Source organism: Pristis pectinata, chromosome 10 (assembly GCF_009764475.1).
Source record: "Pristis pectinata isolate sPriPec2 chromosome 10, sPriPec2.1.pri, whole genome shotgun sequence".
Lineage (NCBI taxonomy): Eukaryota > Metazoa > Chordata > Chondrichthyes > Rhinopristiformes > Pristidae > Pristis > Pristis pectinata.
In genome coordinates, this window is record NC_067414.1 from 24916574 (window position 1) to 24941387 (window position 24814).

Genomic DNA, 24814 nt, shown 5'->3' on the forward strand with positions numbered 1-24814 from the left:
ATATTGTGCATACAACTGAAACATTCCTAAATAAAAGTGTTTGTCAATTAAAGAATTTGTACAACCACAGAATAGTAAGCAATTTACACTTTGTTTCAAGGATACTTTTTACCCAGCCTTGCAATGTAGTTAGCTGAATATCTTAATATAACCCCGACTGCAGCATTCCATAAAAAAAGATTGCACATTCAGCAGTATGCACTATTAAACGACAGCCTAGATCACATTGAAGATTACCAAACAAGTTAGAATCCAAAATTATTTTTCATAGTGACAATGCATTTCAAGTTTCCACGAGGATTTCAAGAGTTAATTTGCTATGTGTTATGTAAATTTAAACATACAGTCCAGTTCAAAATTAACCTAAATGTAGATTCTGCTGTTCAGATTTTTAACTTCATTCCTGGTGAAAATGTCTTACATTGCTTGTCCATGTTACTCCAAAGAAATGTATAAATAAATGACTGCAGAAAAAAATGTACAGAGATGCAGGAAATATGAAATGTGAGAAGGCAGACTTCCAAAGTTCTGCGAGTCCAGCAAAACAAGCGACTTTGGGAAAGGTCATCATTGACCTAGAAGGCAGGCATCTTGGCCTGCCCAAATTTGATTTCTCCAGATACAGAGGGGTGTAAAAGCTGACCCCCTACATTGGGCAAGCAGCTGTCAAGCCTGGGTAGGCCCCAGGGCAATGAAAGCTCAGCAGCAGACAAAGGATTTTAAGAATTTGTAAATATCTCTGCGAGTCAGACATCTAAAAACCCTATTCAACATTAACAGCTAAAAACATGAAGCTAAAATTAGAAAAATCTCTTCCAATTTTCCACAGGGTCTGTGGCCCTATTCAACTACATGGGGTTTTCAATCATTTACCAGCCCTCCCTAACGTAAAGCAGCACTGCTCTGCACTTGCATCTGATCTCCCATGTCTTAGAGTTCAGCTTTTGCAGAAATCCAAGATACACTACGGTGCCAATGGCTAATAGCTGATCTTCCCCAAAGCTACCACTAAATAATATTTTTGGATTCCTAGTTAATGATTAAATCTCTCTCTACAACTATAGCATCTTTCTTAAAAGACAATTCATTTTGCTTCATTGCCCTGTCATTCCTTGGCATTTTTTTCTTTCATAAAATATTTCTTAATCAAGCAATTTTCTGCACTAATAAAACTCCAAGTCTCACCCTTTTAGCAATGATCTTAGCTATATGCAATTTTTTTTAACCTAAACTGATCTGTCATTTTACAATCTTCTTGTAACATCCACTGTTCTAGTGAAAACTGCACAGTGATGTTACTATTGAGCATATTTTGGCATAATTTTTTAGAAGCATAAACAAGATAAAATAAATTAGTTAGCAAGCTATGAGCTATAATTTGCAATTTCTCTGTGGTCTTCTCAAAAGAATTTTATTCACACATACATCCATATACCTGGCTTTTCTCTAAACCTTTAATTACATTACCTGTGACGCTTTTAGGTCTTGGAGATTCATCCTCCCTTGTTTCCTCATCCTCTAATGCTGCAAACTCATCTTCTTTCCTCAAAACAAAATCAAGAAGGTAAAGTGGTGCACTATCACATACAACTATCCCATAAAATAATGGAAACAAGCACCTGCCACATCAATTTTCAGTAACTTACTCTGTACTAGTTCAATATCCATTACTGTTTAACTTTTCCATCCATTTGTCCACAATAGATCTTAGTTCTGAGGAATGTGTGGTGTTCTTTTATCACATATTCAATTACATTTTACAACTAAAGCTTATTAAGACCCCGATGTATTGATGTAGTCTACTGTATTTTAATATGCATACTGTAGAATTAGATATCCACAAAATAAAGTTTAAAAACATTCTCAAGGTTCCTCGTTAAAATAGATATCCTCAAATGGATCTTTGAAAGAAATTAACTGCAGTACAACTGAACCTTTAAAGCTATAAAGAGATGAGGATGAAGGACTTCAAAAATCATTTAGTTGCAGCAGTAAATTTACCGAAATTTGGGTTCATTCTCTTCACTATTATTGAACATAATGATTGAGTGATTATGGCCAGTACATTCTTGAATTGCTGAAATCGGCTGTCAGTTAGTTAGACAGCCACCGAATCTCTCTCATCAGTTATGCTTAAAACTTTCTGTAGCTGAATTTACTGATCTACCAAAGAGATCTGGGTTGTCCACATACATGAAAAAAAAGACAGCATGTAATTCAGAAGGCAAATGGAATGTCAGTTTGTATTGCAAGAGAGATCGAGTACAAAGATAGGCAGGTCTTGGGACAACTACACAATGCATTGGTATATTGCAAGTAATATTTGTCTCCTTATAGAAGGAAGCATATAATTACATTGGCGTCAATTGAGAAAAGCTTCACCAAAGTGATTCTTGAGAGGTTACCTGATGAGGAATGATTGAGCAGTACTAAACGAAGTTCAAAGGATGATCTTACTGAAACCTTAGAGAGGAGCATTGATAGGGTGAACTTTGAGAGCATGTTTCACTTTAGGGGAGGAAATCCAGAACCAAGAAGAATAGTTTCAGAATAAGAGGTCACTTATTTCTGAGAAATAAAAAGGGCTGCTTTATAAAGAGGATCACAAATCTTTGGAAATCTCCTCCCCAGAGAACTATAGAGACCTAGTTTTGAATATAGGAGAGTCAAAGGCTTTAGGAAGAGCCAGGAAAGTGGAGTTGATGCCCATATCAAATCAGTCATGTTCTTACTGAATGGTGGAGAAGGCTCAAAGAATATGAGGGAACAAGTGACTCGCTCCTGCTCCCATCTTTTTTGGCTTATTTGTCTTAGGAGGAGAGATTACGAAAACTAAGTTTATAAACTCTCGAATTAACAAGAATAATAGTTGATCTTATGGAAACGTATAAAATTCTTAAGGTTCTTGACAATGCAGATGAAGATTCACAAAGTTGATGCTTCCCCTGGCTGGGATGTCTAGAACTAAGAGTCAGTGTCTTAACATAATGGGTTGGCCATTCAGGCCAGATAAAGAATTTCTTTCCTAAGAGGACTGTTAAGACCCAGTCACTATTTTCATAGGATTGATAAATTTTTAGTTATCAAAGGAATCAGGAATATGATGCAGCAGAGTGGTACTGAGGGAAAATATTTGCCATGGCCTTATTAAATGGCACAACTGGCAAGGGGAAGTGAACAACTACTCTCACCTCCTTAGGTTCCTATTAGCATTACAGAAGACCAAACCGATTACTCTATCTTGGCAATACATGTTTCAGCATTTGTAATATTGCTATGAATTTGGTATTTGTGTCATCTTCAAGCATGTATTCTAAATACAAGAGTTTCAGGAAAAAAAAGAAAGATTTTTAACCTTTTTATGAAGTGAAAGCATATTTATCAAAGTTCATTTCAGACACTGAATTTGATAACTTTTGCAATTCAACCAAGAGAACCAACTTACTGATTCAAAGCATTTATAGGTGTTGAACCTGTTGATTCAAGCTCTTTGTTTAGTCTGGAATAGTCAATTGTAGAGGAAGCTCCCTTCTCAAGGTTAGCAAAAAACTGTTCTTTCTCCTCTTCTTCTTCGAGTGTATCCAGTCCAGCTCCAAGAGTGTTTTGTGCAGGGCCTGATGCCATAACGGAGTCTAAAAACGAATAAAACCACCTCCGTTAGAAGAGCACTTTGTAAACTGGATCCTACAGAACATGTAGTCAACTTGTAAATCACATTCAGTTAGGCATGAAATTAGTTCAGCAAAAATCTACTCCCATTTTCTTCACCAAAGAGCTGTGATCAAAATAAAAACAACAGCACAACATGCAGTTATATCCACACTATGGATATATGCACAAAAAGAATATACTGCAAATATAAAGTCATAGAGTTATACAGCATGGAAACAGGCCCTTCAATCCAACTCGTCCATGCCTACCAAATTGCCTACCTGAGGTAGTCGCATTTGACACGCATCCCTCTAAACCTTACCTACCCATGTCTAAATGTCATAATTGTATCTGCCTCTATCACTTCCTCTAGCAGCTCATTCCACATACTCACCACCCTCTCTGAAAAACTTACCCCTCATATCCCCTTTTAAATTTTTCCCCTCTCACCTTAAATCTTTGCCCTGTAGTTTTAGACTTCTCTACCCTGGAAATAAGACTGACCATTCACCCTATGCCCCTCATGATTTTGTATACCTCTATAAAAGGTACCACTTGGCCTCCTATGCTTCATGGAAAAAAGCCTCAGCTTATCCAGAGGCCTCTTATAACTTAAACTCTCCAGTCCCTGTAACATCCATGTGAATCTTTTCTGCATTATTTCCAGCTCAATGACATCCTTGCTGTAGCTTGGTGACTAAAACTGCACGCAATAGCCCAAGCGTAGTCTCACTAACATCTTGTATAGTTGTAACATGACGTGCCAAATCTTGTACTCAGTACCCTGACTGATGAAAGTAATCATGCCAAACACCTTTTTCACCACCCTGTCTACCTGTCTTGCTACTTTCGGGGAACTATTTACTTGTACCCCTAGGTCCTTCAATTCCACAATGCTCTTCAGAGCCATGCCATTTACTGTGCAAGTCCTGCTCTGGTTTAACTTAGCAAGATGCAACATGTCACACTTGTCTGAGTTAAATGCCATCCGCCATTCCTTGGGCCACTTTCCTAGTTGTTCTAGGTCCTGCTGTAATCTTAATTAGTCTCCTTCACTGTCCATTATACCAATAATTTTGGTGTCACCCGCAAACTTACTAACCATGCCAACTATATTCTCATCCAAATCTTTAACATAGATGACAAACAACGGTGGAGCCAGCACCAATCCCTGTGGCACACTGCTAGTCACAGGCCTCCAATCTGAAAAACAACCTTCCACTACCACCCTACGACTCCTTCCACCAAGCCAATTATGAATCCAATTGGCTAGCTCACCTTCAACTCCATGCGATCCAACCTTCCAAATCAGCCTACGACGTGGGATCTTATCAAAGACCTTCCTAAAGTTCATGTACACAATGTCTACAATGCCCTGCCCTCATCAGTCCTCTTGATCACCTCCTCAAAGAAAAAACTCAGTCAAATTCGTGAGACATGATTTCCCACGCAGAAAGCCATGCTGACTATCCCTAATCAGTCCTTGCCTTTCCAAATGCAGGTAGGTCCTTTCTCTCAATATGCTATCCAGTGACTTTCCCACCATTGATGTTAGACTCACTGGCCTGTAGTTCCCTGGCTTGTCCTCGCAGCCCTTCTTAAATAAAGGCACAATGCAAGCCACCCTCCAGTCTGCTGGTACCTCACCCATGTCTAACGGTGATAAAAATAACTCTGCCACGACCCAATCAATTTTTTCCCTACCTTTCCACAATTTCCTAGCATACACTTGGTCAGGCCCCAAGGATCTGTCCACCTTTACGCACTTTAAGACTGCCAACACCTCCTCTTTTGTAATTGGATATGATTCAAGATATCAGTATTCTCTTCCCTGAATTCTCCAGCTTTCTTGACCTTCTCAATGGTAAATACAGATGAGAAATATTCACAAGACTTTTCCCATCTCCTGTGGCTCCTTTTATACTGCAAACATAACACTGGTTTACCTATGAACACAAATATTACATCAATCCTTTTATTAAGACACTTCTCTAAATAAAAACAACACTAGAGGTACTCAGCAGGTCTAGTAGAAACTGTTGTCAGGGAAACAGAACATTTCTTTCTTACTTATCATGCTCAATAATGACCTTTCAACGGATTTTGGCATAGTTAGGAAACAAGCATGCAGAGAAGGGGAGGGGGGAAGAGAACAAACAAAGTCTGGGATAGGATGGAGGTGAAGGAAGAATATGGTACAAGTGGTGACTGTGCTGGGTGAGAGAGAATGATGAAAGCTTGTTAACTGCAAATGACCTACCTGTACAAGATGATGAATGAAAACAGAGGAGGTGGGGGAAGGAGAGAGCGCGAGAAAGAGAGAGAGAAAGGGAGAAAGAAAGAAATGCTGCAACTGAGAGTTTAAAAACAAAACACAGATGATGGAAATCTGAAATGAAAGTATGCTGAAAATATCCAACAGGTCAGCTAGCATCTGCAGAGAGAGAGAGAAGAACCAAGTTAACTTTACAAGTTGATGACCATTCATCAAGAATGCTAGTTTTCCTACAAACTGTAAGGGCTGGTTATCTGTAATTACTGATTTCAATGCTAGAATCGTACAGCACAGAAACAGGCCTCTCAGGTCCACCTCATCCTTGATGACTGTGATGCCTATCTACGCTAATCCCATTTGCCTACATTAGGCTCATATCCCTCTGGGCTTTTCCTGTCCAATATGTGTCCAAATGGCTTTTAAGTATTGTAAGTGTATCTGCTTCCACCACCTCCTTTGGTAGCTATTTACCATCCTGTGTGAAAAAATTACCCTTTAGGTCTCCTTTAAACTTCTCCCCTCTCACCTTAAACCTGTGACCTTCAGTTCAATACTCCCTTGCCCTAGAAAGAAAAGATTCCAACTATCTATCTTATCTATGCCCCTCATAATTTTATAAACCTCAGTAAGGTCACCCCTCAGCCTCCCACATTCCAATGAAAATAAACCGAGACTATACAACCTCTCCTTATAACTATAGCCTCTCGTTCCAGGCAACATCCTGGTGAACCTCTTCTGCACTCTCTCTATTGCTACTACATCTTTCCTGTAGTGTGGCGACCAGGACTGTACACAATACTCTAGGTACAGTCCAACCAATGTTTTGTGCAGCTACAACGTGACATTCCAACTCTTGTACTCAATGCCTCAGCCTCTGAAGTCAAGCATACCAAATGTCTTTTTCACTAACCTATCCAACCATGTTGTCACTTTCAGGGAACTGTGGATTTGCACCCCAAGGCCTCTCTGCATATTAACACTCTTAAGATCCTTGCCAATTACTCCATAATCTCCAACCAGAATTTGACCTCCCAAAGAGCATTACCTCATATTTATCAGGATCAAGTTCCATCTGCCACCAGTCCACCCAACTTTCCAGCTAATCCATGTCATTAGACAACCTTCTTCAACGTCTACAACTCCACCGATTTTCATGTCACCAGCAAGTTTACTAATCAGACCATCTACTTTCTCATACGTCATTTATAGATATTATAAACAACAAAAGGTCACAGCACCAACCCCTGTGATACACCACTTGTTATAGACTCCTAGTCAGAAAAACACCAACCTACCACTATCCTCTACCTCCTATCAGTGCCAGTTTTGGGTCCAGTTTACCAATACGCCTTAGATTCTGTGCCTTAACCTTCCAGACCAGCCTACCATGCGGGATCTTGTCAAAGCCTTACTAAAGTCCATGTAAACCATGTCTACCGCTCTACCTTCATCAATTTTCTTAGTTACCTCCTCAAAAACTCAATCAAATTTGTGAGACATGATCTCCCCTGCACAAAACCACACTAACTCCTCCTAATCAGTTCCTGCCTTTCCAAGTGAACTCAATCCTGTCCCTCAGAATCTCCTCCAGAAACCTCCCTACCACTTATAAAAGGCTCACTGGCCTATAGCTTCCAGGCTTATCCCTATTGCCCTTTCTGCACAAGGGAATATTACCTATCGGCCAGTCTTCTGGTACCTCACTTGTGACAAACAAAGATGCAAAAATCTGAGCTCCAGCAATCTCCTCCCTTGGAGAGATCCTGTCAGCATCCAATATTTCTAACATTTCCTCCTTCCTGACACGTATGTGCTCCAGAACATCAGCAAACCCCTCCCTTAATTCTCCAGCCTCCACATCCTTCTCCTTGGTGAATATCGATAAGAGGTATTCATTTAGGACCTCGCTCATATCCCGTTTACGTGCATTGAGCCCCAATGGCTGTGAATGGTCAGTTGGAAAATCAAATGCTCTTCCTACTTCTTAAACTAGACTTCATTGAAACAGTGCAAGAGGCTAACGGGACTGGTCAGAGTGAAATAGAGTGTTCTGTACTTCAAAGTTCCTTAAGTGTTTTTCCTCTCTCAGTCCCTCTATCCTCACTCATCTCCTTCAGGCAGATTAGCATTAATAAGCCTCTACCATTTCTTCTCAACTGGCAGGGCCACTATTTACATTATAATTGCTCTTGCTACCAATGCGATCATTAACTTTTCCTTTGTGCTCTCCATCTCTGCCCTTCTTCTGCAAGTTAAAATATATTTGTTTCCTAACTCTGCCTACTTCTGATGAAAAATTATTCACTTAAAATATTAACTCTGTTCCTCCATCCATAAATGCTGTCAGACTTGCTAAATGTTTCAAGTGTTTTCTGTTTTTATTTCAGATCACCAGCTTGTGCAGTTTTGCCACTGTTCCAAACCACTGTTTATTTTAATTGTTTCATTCTGGACACAGCAAATACAATGCACAGTGTGCATGAAATGCAACATCTTTCATTTTATATTTCATCAAAAACAGCAGTAATTGACAGTATTTCTTTTAAGACTGAAGGTAACCTTTTCACCATTAGAGGTAATGAAATTCATGTTTTCTCCCCCATGTATTTGGTAGGAATGGATTAGGTTTCTATTTATTCAAAAATTGCATCTAATTAAGTAACTGTTCATTAAAAGGACTATTGCATTCTAGGTCTGCAGAATTAATTAACATTTTCTCATTTTTCTTATTCCAATTCCATACAGAAAATATTTCATACCATTTGGTTCCAAACTGTCTCTGCTGATGGATACAGAAGTCCTCTCATCACCCTGAACTAAAGCCTTCTTCTCCTCTTGTTGCTCTTCTTCAACCTCTGGAATTGACCCTGGGAATCTCTGAGATTTGAGAAAGCTCTGATTGGTTGGCAGCATCTCTGTCATTTTATCAAGAAAAGTGAAATAGTTTAGTGAGAATGTTTAGTTTGAAAAGGCCATATTTCTTCAGTGTATGAACATTGCAATCATTACCCAATAAGTATAGTAAATCTTCTAGAGGGACTACAAACAGTGAAGAAGCAAAGTGATTCCGGTGTCCTATGTACACGTACTGAAAGGTTAAAGCACAGATACAAAAGGTAATCAAAACTAACTGAATTTTAGCCTTTACCACATGGGGGTTGAAATATAAAAGTGAAGAAGGGATGCTGCAGTTGTATAATACCTTCCATCTGCAGTACTGCATTCATTTTAAGTTACTAAGGAAAGATACATCAGCCTTGATGCAGTTTTAGCAGAATTACCAAAATGGTACTGGAACATATGGTTAATTATAAAGCAAGGTTGCATAAGCTTGGTCTGTTTCTTGAGTTGGAACATTAAGAGATGATCTAATTTAGGTCTGTTCATCCTTTCCTCCATAATTCTTGATACACAACCAAAATCTATTGATGTCAGCTTTGCCAATTTCAATTATACCAACATGCATAAGATATTAGAGCAGGATAAAATGTCAGCACAACATCATGGGCCAAAGGGCCTGTACTGCGCTGTAATGTTCTATGTTCTATGTACAGCCACTTGGCAATTGAACCCAAGATTTCTAATGGCCTTCCTGTGGGGGAAAAAAATCCTCTCACTTTCTTTCAAAATTTTGCTGAGCTCTGATATTTCTTTGTTCTAAGTTGTTCCTATCATAGGAAACAGTTTCTAGTCTAGCGAATTCACTGATCGTTTTAAATACATCAATTAATAAAAATAAAATAATCAAATAGAAAAACTTCAAATACAAAATAGTGGTGATTAGTAAGGGTTAAATGTTAAATATCAGATTTTGAAGAGTTCTTGCAAAGACACTGAATTACATATAAATGGAGCAGCAAGACACAGGTTCAAACTACAGATTTTTCACACAATGACCAGAACACTTTGACTGCTAACTGGCTACTCATTGGAGAACCACTGGCACACCTACAGCAACATGCAAGTTGGGAACATGGTGACAAGTCAGATGCGACTGACCACTCACTCTGCCCGTGAACTCACTATTCAGTAAGTTGCTGAATCAAGGGCCCATATATACTTCATGTCTGCACCCTTAATGTCACGCCAACTGCAGCAAACACATCTAACTCAGCCGTTAATTTGAATGGGCTCACTGACCTTCATTTTAAAAGGTGTTTAGATAAGGATTTTTTTTTAATTTCCATGTATATTTATGTTCCAGTTAATTAACAAATGATTCATGTATTTTTAAATGTCAATTTTTAAATATTTTTAATATTTAACTAAAAAAAAACACAACTGTTGTCAAAATTCTCTGATTATCAAAGTGCCTCGTAATTACACGAGCTGCCAAAAGGCCATCAGGCCAGTCTGCGGGCTGGGCCTCAACTCTGTGTCTTTGTAGCCATTTGCAGTCCACAGCACCTCACAAAAGGCCCCTGCCAGTGAGTCCATGTGTGTGTCTGAGACTTGGTTACTTGTCTTTCCAATCATCATTTAAAAAAGACAAAGCTATTTAAAATGCACTATACTATCCCTTAACAATTTATTGGCTCTAAACGTATTTCACATTTTGGAAATGTGAAAAAGATGCTATACATGTCCCAGATCTACCCAGTGTCCTCAGTAAATATGTTGTTACAAGCTCCCACGTTTCTAGGCAAGCATAGTTTATTCACTATGGTGAGAACTTGTTGCTTACTGCTCACCTGCTCCATGGTACATGCACAATATTACACAAAAAAAAAACAAATATCCTCATGAGAACCTGGGCTTTGTGATTGTACATTTCCATCATGCTCTTCACCAATTTCTTTCTTCATAGTTTCTATGCCAGCATCAGTTACAGCCGGCTGTCTTTTCAGTTTGATAAACCTCCTCAGAGGGGGTGCTTGGATGGAGAAGATTAGAAACGTGCCAAGAAGTTCAAAGAGTACAAAAGAGAAGCAGACAAAAGAAGGCAAGTTAAAAGATAAGCAATTGGAAAACAGAAAGACAAAATTTTGAAGGCTTTGATTCAAATGATATAAAATAGAAAATTTTAAACAATTACAGAATGCACAGACTGCAGTAAAATTCTTAGAGGTTTCCGTGTCATGATGCTGTGCTACCCTCCTGTGGCCAAACTTCAAAGAACTGACATCATACTATTGCTGCAAGAGGAAAAGGCAGGTACTTACGCCCCTCATCAGAATCATCATCATTAATCCACCACAACTTTGCATCTTTTTCGGTTTCCTTCCTATTATGCTGCCCCAGTGAACTCAGAACACTGGATTTTGGTGAATTTCCTAAATCAACAGAATCATCTGAAACAGACTGGAATATGTGTACACTGTGATCAGTTAGACTGAACTATTAATAGCTTTCGTACTCAATAAAAGTAGAACAATACCATGCATTGAACAAACAATTTTAAGTTTAATGAAACTTAAACTTTTCAACCGATTAAGATTTCTTTTTACATAGAATACCAAGATTGTTTGAACTTTGGTAAAAATCAAATGACGATGTTATAGAACATTATAGCACAGTACAGGCCCTTCAGCCCACAATGTTGTGCCGACACTTTATCCTGCTCTAATATCTATCTAACCCTTCCCTCCCACATAGCTCTCCATTTTTCTAATCATTCATGTGCCTATCTAAGAGTTTCTTAAATGTCCCTAATGTATCTGCCTCCACCACCTCTGCCGGCAGAGCGTTCCACGCAGCCACCACTCTGTGTAAAAAAAAACTTACCTCTGACATCCCTCCCTATACCTTCCTCCAAATCACCTTAATATTATGCCCCCTAGTAGTGTTAGCCATTTTCACCGGGAAAAAGTCTGACTGTCCACTCAATCTACGCCTCTCATCTTGTACACTTCTATCAAGTCACCTCTCATTCTCCTTCGCTCTATGTTAAAAATATTAAGCAAATATCATTATTTCCAATCATAAAAGGAGATAGCTGGAATTTCCAATGACACCAATTTCTGAAAGGAATTCCAAATTTGTTCAAAGGAAGCTACTCGAAACCCAACAATAGACTTGACAGAGATTTAAGTATAAGTGGTTGTGTTAGTTATAAACTAGACACCCATTGAACATATCAAGTTCTGTTGAAGCCCCTTTGATTTGAAATAGTAATTTTCTCTTTCCACAAATGCTGGCTAACTTGCTGAGTGTTCCCAGTATTTTCTGGTTTTATTTTTTTAGCTGAAAATTGTTTAAAGTCTCAACCAATTTAAAAAAGATTATTTACAAGACATAAAATGTTGCAGGGTAAATTTTAGTCCCTTCTACTTCAAATAATTATTAGTGAGCTTCAGGGGATAAAGAATTGGATTAAAAAAAATATGGCAGGTATAGGGAATCAAAAATGGGAGAGGCCTACAAGAATGGTTTTGGGGCAGGGAACCTGAAAACGAAATCAGGAGGATAAAGAGGGGGCACAAAATGTCACCAGCAGACAAGATTAAGTAAAATCCCAAAGGACAAGCAAGGTTAACATTACTGGTACTAGATTTTTTTTTTAAAAAAAAGGTTCCTGATTTATATAATGACCTGAAGTTAAAGTCTTCATGCCTCATGTCTCTGAACCAATGGTCCAGGGCTCTGGATACTAGACCACTAACTTAACACTATGCTACACATGCCCTTGGGTTAGTTTGGATAGACAGATAAAGGAAAATGGATGAATCAAATACAGTTACAAATGGATAAACCCAATCAAGATAATTTCTTTGAAATAGCTGTGGCAGTGTATAGAACAATAGTTTACACACAATTCCTAGAAGCAAATTTCTTACAATTACTTGATCATGGCACCAACTACTTCAGAACTTTCTTCTACAAATGCCATTTGAGCCAGACAATTATTAACTTTAATTTTGAAAGTATTTTTTAAAAACTAATGATATTAAGAGATATAGATTAAATATTATCTAATTTTATTGCAGAACCGATCAAAGGGCCAAATGGCCTTCCATTCCATTGTCATGACTTTTTTTCTATTAGAGGTCTCAACCAAGTCATCGACAGATTTAAACTGTGTCCCACAGGTTAATTAGAGTGTCGCTGTACACTACCAGACTCTACTATTTTCCCTACTCTCATCATGACAAATTTTTTAACTGCCAAATTAAAATCCTTGATCGCAGACCATTTATACCACTGCAGTTGACTGTTACCATGAAAATCATGCATGATGCAAAAACAAACTATTAGCAGTTATCTGCAAAAAACATTCAACTCAAATATCTCTGATGTAAACCAGAGTAAAGATAATTATACCTCTTTTAAGAATTGTTCAAACTGTTCTTCTATCTCTTCCTTGGTGAGTTTACGACTCATGATTTCAGTGTGTTAGAAGCAGATTCTTCAGATTGGTACTCTAGAATAACATAAATAGGATGTTAATCGAAGAAAGTAGCGGATGATTTTATGAATGGTTTGTGGATCAGCTGAGAGGTTGCATGGCTGTGATCAAACCGCTACTTGTGAGAACATTTCTTGCTTATAATATAGGCGGTTCTGCTATAATGTGATAGTTGTGTTCCTAAGAAACCTATCATTATAGAAAAATCGCATTACAAAAACAATTCTGTCAATGCAAAAGAGGCATTTAGGGGCTAGAGTGTTTCAGACTCACAATAACGAATTTATTTTTCCCCCCAGGATTTTCAAAAGGTGCTTTTAATAGCCATAAGTTGATATTGTTACTGCCGGTTAAAAATATTAAGGGCTGTGTGTTACATTACTTAATAACGTATTATTGCACAGGTATCAATAGAAGTGACTGTTTATCCATTTCCAAAGTAACTCTAGTAAATGGTCTTCAGCACTGAAACCAGCAGCCTCTCTAATTACAGCAGGGAGGTCACATGTAGAGTTTCCACCACCCCCTGACTTTTTTTTTACCAAAACAAGCTTTTGCAAGAAGTAACTCTCTTAAATAGCATCCCACACTGAAACTGGCTGTCTGTGCCCTTAAGAAACAATGATGTCTGATTACTGCAAGCTAGTTCTCAATCAAAATCATGTTATAACCAATTCGGCCCACGTAATACAAATAGTGTTCTCTAATTCATCAGTCACGTTATGTCCAATTTGTGTAATGGAAACACATGTTGCAGCAGAACTGCCTGTATATCTGGCATGCATTCTACATTCCAAAAGTGACCCAGTACCAATTGACTGTAAAACACTTTGGGAAGAGATACCCAAAGTGCATGACAGGGATTGGTGGGTGATCAGAGAGGGATGGTAAAGGAGAAAATTGGGGTGGGGGGGGGTAATGTGGCAAATTGGCTGACACGGATGGGGAGGTGGGTACCAGATGTTGGGGAAGTATCAACAGATTTGATTTTTTAATAAGGAATAATTAGATATTTATTTATTAGTCACATGTACATCGAAACACACAGTGAAATGTGTCTTTTTGCATTGCTAAGAATGTGCTAGGGGCAGCCTGCAAGCATCGCCACTCTTCTGGCACCAACATAGTATGCCCACAACGTCCTAACCCGTACATCTTTGGAATGTGGAAGGAAACCTGAGCACCCAGAGGAAACCCACGCAGATATGGGGAGAACGTACAACCTCTTTACAGGCAGCAGCGGGAATTGAACCCAGGTCACTGGCGCTGTAATAGCATTACACTAACCACTATGCAGGACAAGGATCGCAAATTATGGGGTGGAGGGGCACCAAAGAGACCAGACCAAGTAAATTATTAAAGACCTATTCAAATAGACCCTAGTACTATAGTGCAATGCGCTCACTTTGAGGTGCATGGAAGCAGCGTTCACAGGCAGTGTGAAAATCTACTTCTACAAGAGTGGCCCATGTATAGTACAGGCTGCAAATATGCCACAGAAAACAAAGGAAATGTCATCCAGACATAGTCAGTTTATCCGTGCATTTGTACGTCAAGGTATTTTGGGGAACCAGAATGAAAAATTGCATACTCTATGATCCATGCAGCAAGTTCCCAATTTTCAATAACAACTTATACTTCATAGAAATGGTACTGCATAGTAAAAGTAAAATATGCTATTTATTTGCACATCGATTTCCAACTTCACAACATCAATTGCCTCTACCCATATCACAGCTAATGTTTTTATGAAAAAAATGTCCACAACCTAAACTATAACATCTGACCCAACATCCCCTCACCAACTGATGACCCAAAAAAACTCATTTGTTGCAATACCAAAAAAAAAGCCATGTTCTCTCAGACTCATAAGTTGTGGATAACAAAGAAATACTGGGTCGCTCCCCCCTGTGGGGAAGGCGCCCTTCTCCCCGTGGAATTCAAGAGGCCACTCCCCTTGCCCCACCCATAGTTGGTACGGTAACTGCCCTGCCCGTGACCACAAGAAACTGCAGAGTTGTGGGCACAGCTCAGCACATCACAGAAACCAGCCTCCCCTCCATGGACTCTGTCTACACTTCTCGATGCCTCGGTAAAGCAGCCAACATAATCAAAGACCCCACCCATCCCAGACATTCTCTCTTCTCCCCCAACCCATCGGGCAGAGGATACAAAAGCTTGAAAGCACATACCACCAAGCTCAAGGACGGCTTCTATCCCACTATTATAAGACCACTGAATGGTTCCCTAGTACAATAAGATGGATTCAACCTCACAATCTACCTCGTTATGACCTTACACCTTATTGTCCACCTTATTGTCCACCTGCACTTTCTCTGTAGCTATTACACATTATTCTGTTATTGTTTTATTTTGTACTATCTCGATGCACTGTGATGAATTGATCTGTATGAACAGTATGCAAGACAAGTTTCTCACTGTACCTTGGTACATGTGAGAATAATAAACTAATTCCGATTCTCCCCCCACCCCCGCAGGATTAGAGGGATCGCTTCGCCGCTTCGTGCAGGATTTTTCTCTTAGCCACAGTATCTTCTTCGTGCAGAACTTCAACGGCTCGCTCCCTCTCCTACAGAATTCATTGAGCTCCTCTTCCTCCTGCGAAGTTTAAGAGCTCTATTTGTTGCCTTTGGAGACCTCCCGTTCTGCTGCCTTTCCCCTGGCTGCACAATACGATCACCACCCAGCCGCTTCCGATGTTGCCCAGCGGCACCGCCGCCCGCCGCGCCCTGTGATTGGCTCCCGAGCCCCTCCTCCCGGGGCCCGCGCGTTCTGCCCGCCGTGGGCGTCATAATGGAAGAGGGTGAATGACAGCCTTCGTGAGGGCAGAAGGGGCGGCAACGCAACGTTAATTGACAGGTGCTGCCAGCCACTCAGGATCCAGAGTCTGCCCGCGCCTGGCCGCGCTGCACCAATCGCCGTGAACGGGAGGCGGGGTTACTTCTGCGACACAAGAGACAGCGGACGCTGGAACCCGGAGCCCAGCGGGTCGAGCAGCATCTGTGGGGGGGAGACGAACTGTCGATGCTTCGGGTCGAAACCCTGCATTTTCTTTCCGTTTCAATTCCCATCGCAGTCGCCACGGTGCATCCTGTTTTCAGGAACCGTCAACCTTCTGTCACCTCAGGGCCGGAGGGGGGAGGGGGGAAGTAAAAGTGGATTGCCCGCTTACCTTAGCGGCGTCCTTCCCGCGTGAAAGCGGGAGGCGAGCGGCGACAGGCGGCAGAGGGCTGCGGGCCAGGCTCCGCAGGCGTTGCAAGGCAACAAGACGCCGGCAACAGCCAACCGTTGGTCCAGCGGACGGAAGCCGCCGCAGACCAGACTCGGCTCACAGAATGCGTTCAGCGCTTGAGATCGAAACGACAAGCGTCCGAACTCAGGATGAAGGAAAACGTCACAAGTACGCTGGTTCCACATTGTGATGTCACCATCAGACCTAACTCATGGGTTCAATTTAAACTCATCCCATCTCCCTGCACATGATCCATTGCCTATTCCCTGCCTGTCCAGGTGCCTGTCTCAATGCCTCTATATGCATTGCTATAGTGTCTGCTTCCTCCACTTCCCTTGGCAGCATATTCCAGACAACTCTCTCTGTTTAAAAAAAACTTGCCTCGTAAATCTCCTTTAAACTTTCCCCTCTCGTCTTAAAGCTATGCCCTCTAATATTTAACATCTGCACCCTGGGAAAAGGATTCTGACTATCTACCCTATCTTTGCCTCTCATAATATTATATACTTATACCAGATCGTTCCTCAGCCTCTGATGCTCCAGGGGAAACGATTGATGTTTGTCCGACCTCTTCTTAAAATTAATACACTCTGATCGAGGCAACACCCTGGTGAATCTCTTCTGCACCTTCTCCAAAGCCTCTGCATCCTTTAGTGCAGCGACCAGAACTTCACACAACACTCCAAATGTGGCTGAAGCAAAGTTTTATGCAGTTGCAATGCTTTCACCGGTCGGAGCATTCTTTACCACCCTATCCATTTCTGTTGCTACTTTCAAGGCGCCATGGACCTGCATCCCAAAATCTCTCTGTACATCAATGCTCCTAAGGGTCCTGCCATTTACTGTATACGTTCTTCTTGCCTTTGACCTCTAAAAATACATTACCTCATACTTGTCTGGATTAAACTCTATCTGCCATTTCTCCACCCAAATTTCTAATTGATCAATATCCTGCTGTATCCTTTGACAACCTTCCTTGCTATCCACAACTCCCATCAACTTTCACATAAGTTGCAAACTTACTGATCTGATTACTTACATTTTTGTACAGATCATTAATATATATTACAAACAACAGGGGTCCTAGTACTGATCCTTGAAGAACGCCATTAGTCACATGCCTCCAGTCAGAAAAACACCCCTTTACCATTCCTCTTTGTCTTCAAAGGTGATCAAAGATGTTCTTCAGAATAAAGTGTTCTACAGAATGGTGCAGAATGGTCCAACTTTTGGAATATTCCAAAGCAAAATGACAAGACCCAACTTTCAGAATACTGGGATCCTTAGCACTGGACATTTGCCTACCCAGGTTCTAGGACAGCATGAAGCAGTTACAGACAAAGATAGCCACCATAATTGTTCATCTGATGGTTTATACATTGAAGTTCTGCAAATTCACTCCACCTTTGATCTCCAGATGACAGTATAACGCTAAAAACACCTCATACCTTTAACCAGGTTCTTTCCCGTGATTGAGAGTGAGCACAGTTGCCAGTTTAGCAGTTTTGTCTTTATTGCTCACCCATCACTCACCTACACACTAGGAGAAATTTATAGTGGCCAATTAACATACCAACCCACACTAAACAGAAGCACTCCTGGGAAACCCACACAGTCACAGGGGAAACATGCAAACTCCACACAGACAACACTCCAGGTCAGAATTAAACCCAGGTCTCTGATGCTGTGAGGTAGCATGTCTACTACCTGTGCCACTGTGCTGCCAATGACCTTGGGCAGTATGTTGTAATCCATATCAAGCAGCAAAATGAGTCGCCAGTTTCTGAGTTCTTTACCCCTGCCACATGTAGATGAGGGTGATGATTCTCTTCCTCATGGATTGTGACATGCTGCCAGCCGGAAGCACAGCACTTTACACCATTGGCAGGTCTGTGCTAATCCAGTCCCACAGAGCCAAGTATAACATGACTGGCAAACTGTTGCTGCCAGGAGCTTTACTTGCCTCAAAGTAACAGACTGATTTTGTCAGCTCATCCCGGTAAAGACTCTCCCGCTTGCTGTCATCTAAAACCTCTGAGAAGACAGGGAGTTCTGGAAAACTGGCCTTTAAATCATATAACCCAGCACAGAGGGACTTGCAGATCCTTAATATGTCATGCTATGGGCATGTTAGTGTGCAATTCTCTTCCTTAAGGCTGCTGATCATGGCGCTTCCTCTGTGGAACTTCTGGTAGAAGTGTAAGCATGGCTTATCCTGCTCCATGGAGTGAACTCTAGGCCAGAAAGGAATCCTGGAGGACACTGAGGCAAGGAGTGAGGCTTGCTGGTTCTTTAGCTCTTGGAGCTCCTTCTCAACACCCATTTCCAATGACTGCAGAAGGAGTAGATTCTTTCTCCCTCTTACTCTCTCTTGTTTTCTGAACATCCTAGAGGATGAAGAGCTTCTTAGGTTCTGCCTGATTACTTCCCACCAGTACATCAGGGAATCAAAGAGGGACTTCATAGTTCTCTGACCTTCATAATTCCTCTTCAGTTCCTAGATGCTTTCTGGAATTAGCAGTTTTATGTTTGGTTTCCATGACCCTCTGACAACCCACTGGCCTTTATGTAAGTTAGCCACTGATCAGAGAAGGACTCCAGCATGATTTTGGTGGATTGAACAGGGAGCCTTTTGGACTCATCTGTTTTAGATCAGGTGTTTTGCTGTGATGCTCCATCTGCAGGGTTGCTGAAGACATCGCACAACTTTGCATCTTTTACTGTTCCAATCTGGACTCTGAACATTGCATTGAGTTTAATGAGCTGCCTTCTTGAAGTGCTGCAGGAATAGTCGTGTTCAGCAAGGTGTTCCAGGACATTGATCCAATGAAGGTAGAGGAATAGTGGTACATTTTCATGTAATACAGTGTTTAAAAGGAAACTGCAGCTTGTGGCTTTCTCATCTGTCAACTTTCATTATCTTCCTAAGTGGTAGAGGTGAGGGGTTTGGCCATTGTTACCAAAGAAGGCTTGGTGAAATATCTTATTATTCATTTCTCAGGATGAGTGTGAAGGAACGGTGATGTAGTTCCAAGTCAAGCTGGCATGTGACTTGGAGGGGAACATGTAGGCAATGGTGATGCACATTGCAGCCATGCAGTGCCAGTGGTGGAGCAAGTGAAAGGTGAGGTGGCAATCAAGTGGGCTATATTGTATGAACCCCAACCAGGATGTTGTGGAGCTTCCTAATTATTATTATGGTTGCATTCATCTAGCCAAATAGAGAATATTACACTGCAGTTCTAATTAGTGCAGGTAAGACTTTACTCAGAAGCACTCACCCTTAGTCAGAAGGTGAGTCATAAGGTCCCTCTGATCTGCTCTTATAGTTGAGTATTGGTCAATGGTGACACCCAGGATGTTGATGGTTGGGAATTTGGAGATGTTCACTGTCCGACAAATGACATGAATGTTATTTTCTACTCATCGGCTTCTGAATGTTGTTCACAACTTACTTCGTTTTTTGAGGAGTTGCAAAAGAAAGTCTGTGCAATAATCAGCTTTTATTCTGGAAAGAGATAATTGATAAACCAGCTGTAGTCAGTTACCTTTAGGACATTCTGTGAGGAAGTCTTTCAGTGATGCCCTGGGACTGAAATGATTGATCTCTGACAATAGCAACCATCTTCCTTTGTGTGATATCCATTGTGGTTTGTTCCCAGCTTTGCAAGTTGCTTGCTAACATACAGTTAATAACTTTTGAATAACTAGTGAGCCATGTCACACTGGACCTGGCTCTCACTGGACCTGCCCTGCTTATCACTGTCACTCCCTATGTTAGCCCTTGGACTGCCCTGATGGTTTTCTGACTTCTCATTCTGTGAACAGGTCTTCTCACTGTTTCAAAATGCCCAGTGGTCCAAGATGTTCAGAAGAACATGAAAAGGTTTTAAATAATCTAAAAAAAAATTTAAAAAAGTCATTAATAAATTGTAAATTCACTTAATCTAATTAAATAAATTAATTAAAGCAGTAATAATTAAAATAAGGAAAAACAAATCATTTATCTTTTTAATGAAAGAGGGTGATCAAATGAATGCAACTATACTAGATGTGCCAGCTACACCTGGGATAGAATTGAAGGCCCTGATTGTGCATCTTGTCCTTAAGCACGTCCTCACAAAACATGCCCGGATTCGTTGGTGAATCCGGGGTCAGAGCAAGAAATCAAATGTGCCCACATCTGACCTCCAGTGGATTCCATACGTCTGCACTGCCATGTGCAGGGTCGGAGTCTGGAACACACTGATGAATGAGTGTCTGAGAAATCCAGCCCTTTATCTGCAGATGACGTCAAACAAGTCAGCACATTGGAACCACTAGAGGGTGCTCCATGCAAGCAGCCAGCTCCTCCAGAAGTCATCACCCATTTCAAACTGCTGTAGTGGAAGTCCTTTCACAGAACAAATTATTAAGAGTTCTAAGTTTAAGCTATTGTTTAAAGTAGTAAGCTAAATAACTGGTTCAATGTGGAAAATGTTAATCATGGACGTGGTGGGCCAAAGGCCCATTTCTAGGCTGTACGACCATGACTCAATGAAAAAGCAATGACTGATATATCACTGGCCATGACAAGGAAGTTCAAAGGGAAAGATAACCTCGCTTGTCTGACTATAACCTTCCTAAATATACCTCTGAACTTTAGCTCAGAAGTACAAGTTAGGAAACATCTGCAATCTCACCCATCTCCCCAAACTTAATTTAAGGTGTTACATTGCTACATTTGAAGTTAAGAAAGCCTCATTGTTTGATGTGATCACCTCCATAGTTGGTAAACTCCATAGTTCCCCTCCCCCACCCTCATGAGCTACTCATCTATTCCCCACTTCCTTCCCTTTATTCCATGGTCCACTGTCCACTCCGACCGGATTTTTTCTTCTTCAGCCCTTTGCCTCTTCCACCTATCACCTCTCTGCTTCTTATACCTCTCCCTTTCATCACCCCTCCTTCACCCACCTTCCTTCCCCTTCTCACCTGGACTCACCTATCACCTGCTAGCCTGCGCTCCTCCCCCTCACCTTCTTATTCTGGCTTCTGCCCTCTTCCTTTTTAGACCTGATGAAGGGTCTCGACCCAAAACGTTGACTGTTTATTTCCCTGCATAGATGCTGCCTGACCTGCTGAGTTCCTCCAGCGTTTCATGTGTGTTGCTCCAGATTCCAGCATCTGCAGAATCTCTTGTGTTTCCATAGTATTTTGATGTCCACTTAGAGTTAGATGACTTTAAACTTGATAAGCACACAATTTACCTAATAATAAAAGTAAATCAATATTATTTTTGAGGCCATGCACTTCTTAAAAGCAGCCAGTTTAAATATCTATTCAGGGCTGATGTTTCTCCAGGCTGGGGTGTTTAGAAGCAGGAGTCATAGACATAGCCTCAAAATTATGGGTCAGCTAGTTTGTACTGAGATGAGAAAAATTCCTTCATCCACAAGGTGGTGAATGGGAATAGTGCCAGAAGGCGGCATTGAAGTAAGATAATGGCCATAATCTTATTGGATGACAGAGGAGGTACAAGGAGCCAAATGGCACAATCTGTCTTTTGTTTCTTATGTTCCTTTTCTCAAAAAGTAACCACGTGAGTTTACAGTTTTGGGGAAAATTGCCTGGATATAAAGTTTGAGTAAAGTCAAAGAGAAAATAATTTTCTAAATTGCCATTATTTACAATTACACCAGAGCCTTTTTAATGTTAGGCAATGTAAACGTACACCAAAATGCCACACTTGCCCATTACTTTGCAAACCTCGGGGTTGAATTGCAGTAGGATAGAACTGAGCCGAGAGCAGTGACAGTTTTCTTGAGGAAGCAGGCAGATATTGCATAAGCACAACTCATTTCTTTTGCACTTTTACCTGAAAACTGGGCAACTAATAAACAAGGAAGGACACTTCAAAAATGTTATATTCATTTCTTGCAATATTGTTAAATCAATTAAATCAATGACTAGATTGATAAATTGACATATCTGTAATTTTATTAAAAATCTGTTGTCTTTCCCAGTGACAACAGTTGTTTTTTCTCAGTTGTTTCTTCATTTCCTACTTTGTTCGGCTTCTTAGATTCTTGCTGATGTTAATTTTAGCACACAGTTTTTACTTGCATGTGAATATAATAGTTATGATAGCCCCCCACCCCCCGCAACACAACCTCCAAAATTCTCATTGAGAACAGACCTCTAAGAGAAAGGAACAGATTCCTGCCTCAGAGGAACTCTGCTAACTCTGCGGTTATTTCAATGCTCAGATTATTTATAAGTAGAGAGCAGGCTCCAGCATACGAATATGGGATAGAGTAATGTGGTAGTCACACTCTGTCTATAAGCAATTGCACAGAACCTCCTCTCTCTTTGACAAGTGATTCTAAGTGCAATTCATTGAAGTATGGCCTATGACTGAGAAAATGCCAGAGAAAGTGGTAGAGGTGGGTGCAAATACAATGTTTAAAAGACAGTTGGACAGGATCATGGATTAGAAATGTTTAGAAGGATATGGGCCAAATGCAAGCAAATGGGACTACCTCAGGAAGATGCCTTAGTTGGCATGGACAAGTTGGGCTGAAGGGCCTGTTTCCATGCTGTTTATGACTCTATGACTCTAATATTACATCATTGGCCTAATCAAATAGCAACAAATAAATAATTATAAAAAACTTGCACTTGTACCATATCTTTAACTTAGCTAAACATCCCTCAACATATCTTAAGAGTGGCATCAAACAGAATTAGATGCCAAGCCATGTGTGGGGATTTTAGGGTAGAAAGATTGGTCATAGAGTGTTAAGGAGTAAAGAGGGTCAGGTTGTAGAGAACTTAAGGAGACAATTTCAGACTTTAGGGCTGGGCTTCTTGAAGGCACAGCTGCCGGTGATGGAACAAATAAATTTAGGAATGGCTTTGACAGCAACATTGGAGAAAAAAGGTAACTAATTTCTAGGAAGGTGAAGAGATATGGAGTGATGAGAGCATGGATGGATTCAGAAACAAGGATGAGAATTTAAAATCCTGGCATTACTTAACCAGAAAACAATGAGTAGAAGCAAAATGAGTGAGGGGGTTTTGTTATTTTGTTGAGATGTGAGCAGTAGTTTCGGGTAGGTTTAGATTTACAGAGAGTGCATGATGGGAAATGATGGAGTCATGTTATACATGTGGAAGCAGGAGTCTTAGTGAAGGTGCCAATACTGGATTTGAATAGTCTGATTCAGCTTCAGGAAGTAGCCAGACAGAGCAATGAAGCTGATGGCCAGGGACTGGAGTTTACAGCAAAATTTGAAGAGGATAGCAGTACTGAGGAGTGTGGAGGTGGAACAGTAGCTCTCAATGATAGAGGGGTCATAGGTTGTTTTTTGAGGAGAGGAGCAATGATGCCAGAATTTAATGGGAGAAGGAAGTACCTGAAAGGTCATCTGTAATTATATCAGTCAATGTGGGTACTAGCAGGATCAGCATTGATTAGGAATAGGGTCAAATGAGCAGGAGACAGATCCTTTGGATGAGATGAGCTCAGCGAGGGATGAGGGGAGGTAAGACAGTAATACCTGTAATTCACCATTATTTTCCCTATAGTTTAGTAGCCTTGACTAAGATCTCTTCTGAGTGTTTTAGGAAAAAAGAAATATGACAGCAGTGGGAAGGCACTTGCTTTTTATTTTTAAGCTCAAACTTTGGAGAAACACCTGGATTTATTAAAGAACATAATCAAAATGGTTACCAATGTTGTTTATAGTGGATAACTAATTGATAGTGCTCTTTGATCTATTTGTGTTGAGAGGATATTGCATGTCATAAAGCTCTCTTCAGTCATCACCTTCAGATCATTTACATTAATCTATTTCAGATTAAGTTGCCAGACAAAATAACAGTGGCCGACATTAGTAGGAAACTCATTTTTATTCAGGATGAGCCAGGACCACTAAAACAGAATGAAACTTTAAAATGAAATTTTGAAATCTTCGTTATTTGTACTGAAATATTCCATGTGGTTTGTAAATTTGCCACATGATTGAAACCCTCCCTGTCACTTAGTGACTGCACATTGGAACATGAGAATTCTCCAACACCTCTTCTTTCACTTGGGTAGATACATAACAATTTACTACCCTGAATCAGCTTCCTTAGAGCAACTCGTTTGCTTTTCTTAATGTGTTTACTTATGAAATATCACTTTTGAAGGTCTAGAGACCTGATTTTAACTTGTAGTGAGAGGTCAGCCTGAGCCAACAGGGTAAGCTGTAGGCTTGCTTGTGACTTGCTGGTGAAACATCTGGCCAAGTGAATATGGTTGCAG

General features: G+C 40.5%; 1 protein-coding gene across 3 annotated transcripts in view; it reads right to left on the reverse strand.

Moving 5' to 3' along the window:
* The window catches only part of cep162 (centrosomal protein 162), a 108155-nt gene extending 91434 nt beyond the window's left edge, over nt 1–16721 (reverse strand). Inside the window, exons 1-7 of one of the 3 annotated variants that reach the window (XM_052024435.1) lie at nt 16465–16653; nt 13187–13286; nt 11089–11227; nt 10677–10799; nt 8686–8841; nt 3446–3632; nt 1468–1544 (exon numbers count right to left, since the gene is read on the reverse strand). In XM_052024435.1, coding sequence (XP_051880395.1) covers nt 1468–1544; nt 3446–3632; nt 8686–8841; nt 10677–10799; nt 11089–11227; nt 13187–13246 — 742 coding nt within the window. In that variant the 5' untranslated portion in view covers nt 13247–13286; nt 16465–16653. Of the gene's footprint in view, nt 1–1467; nt 1545–3445; nt 3633–8685; nt 8842–10676; nt 10800–11088; nt 11228–13186; nt 13287–15715; nt 15946–16464 lie in introns of those variants that run through there. The other 2 variants (XM_052024436.1, XM_052024437.1) reach the window with 2 other exon arrangements.
* Nucleotides 16722–24814: the final 8093 nt, after the last annotated feature.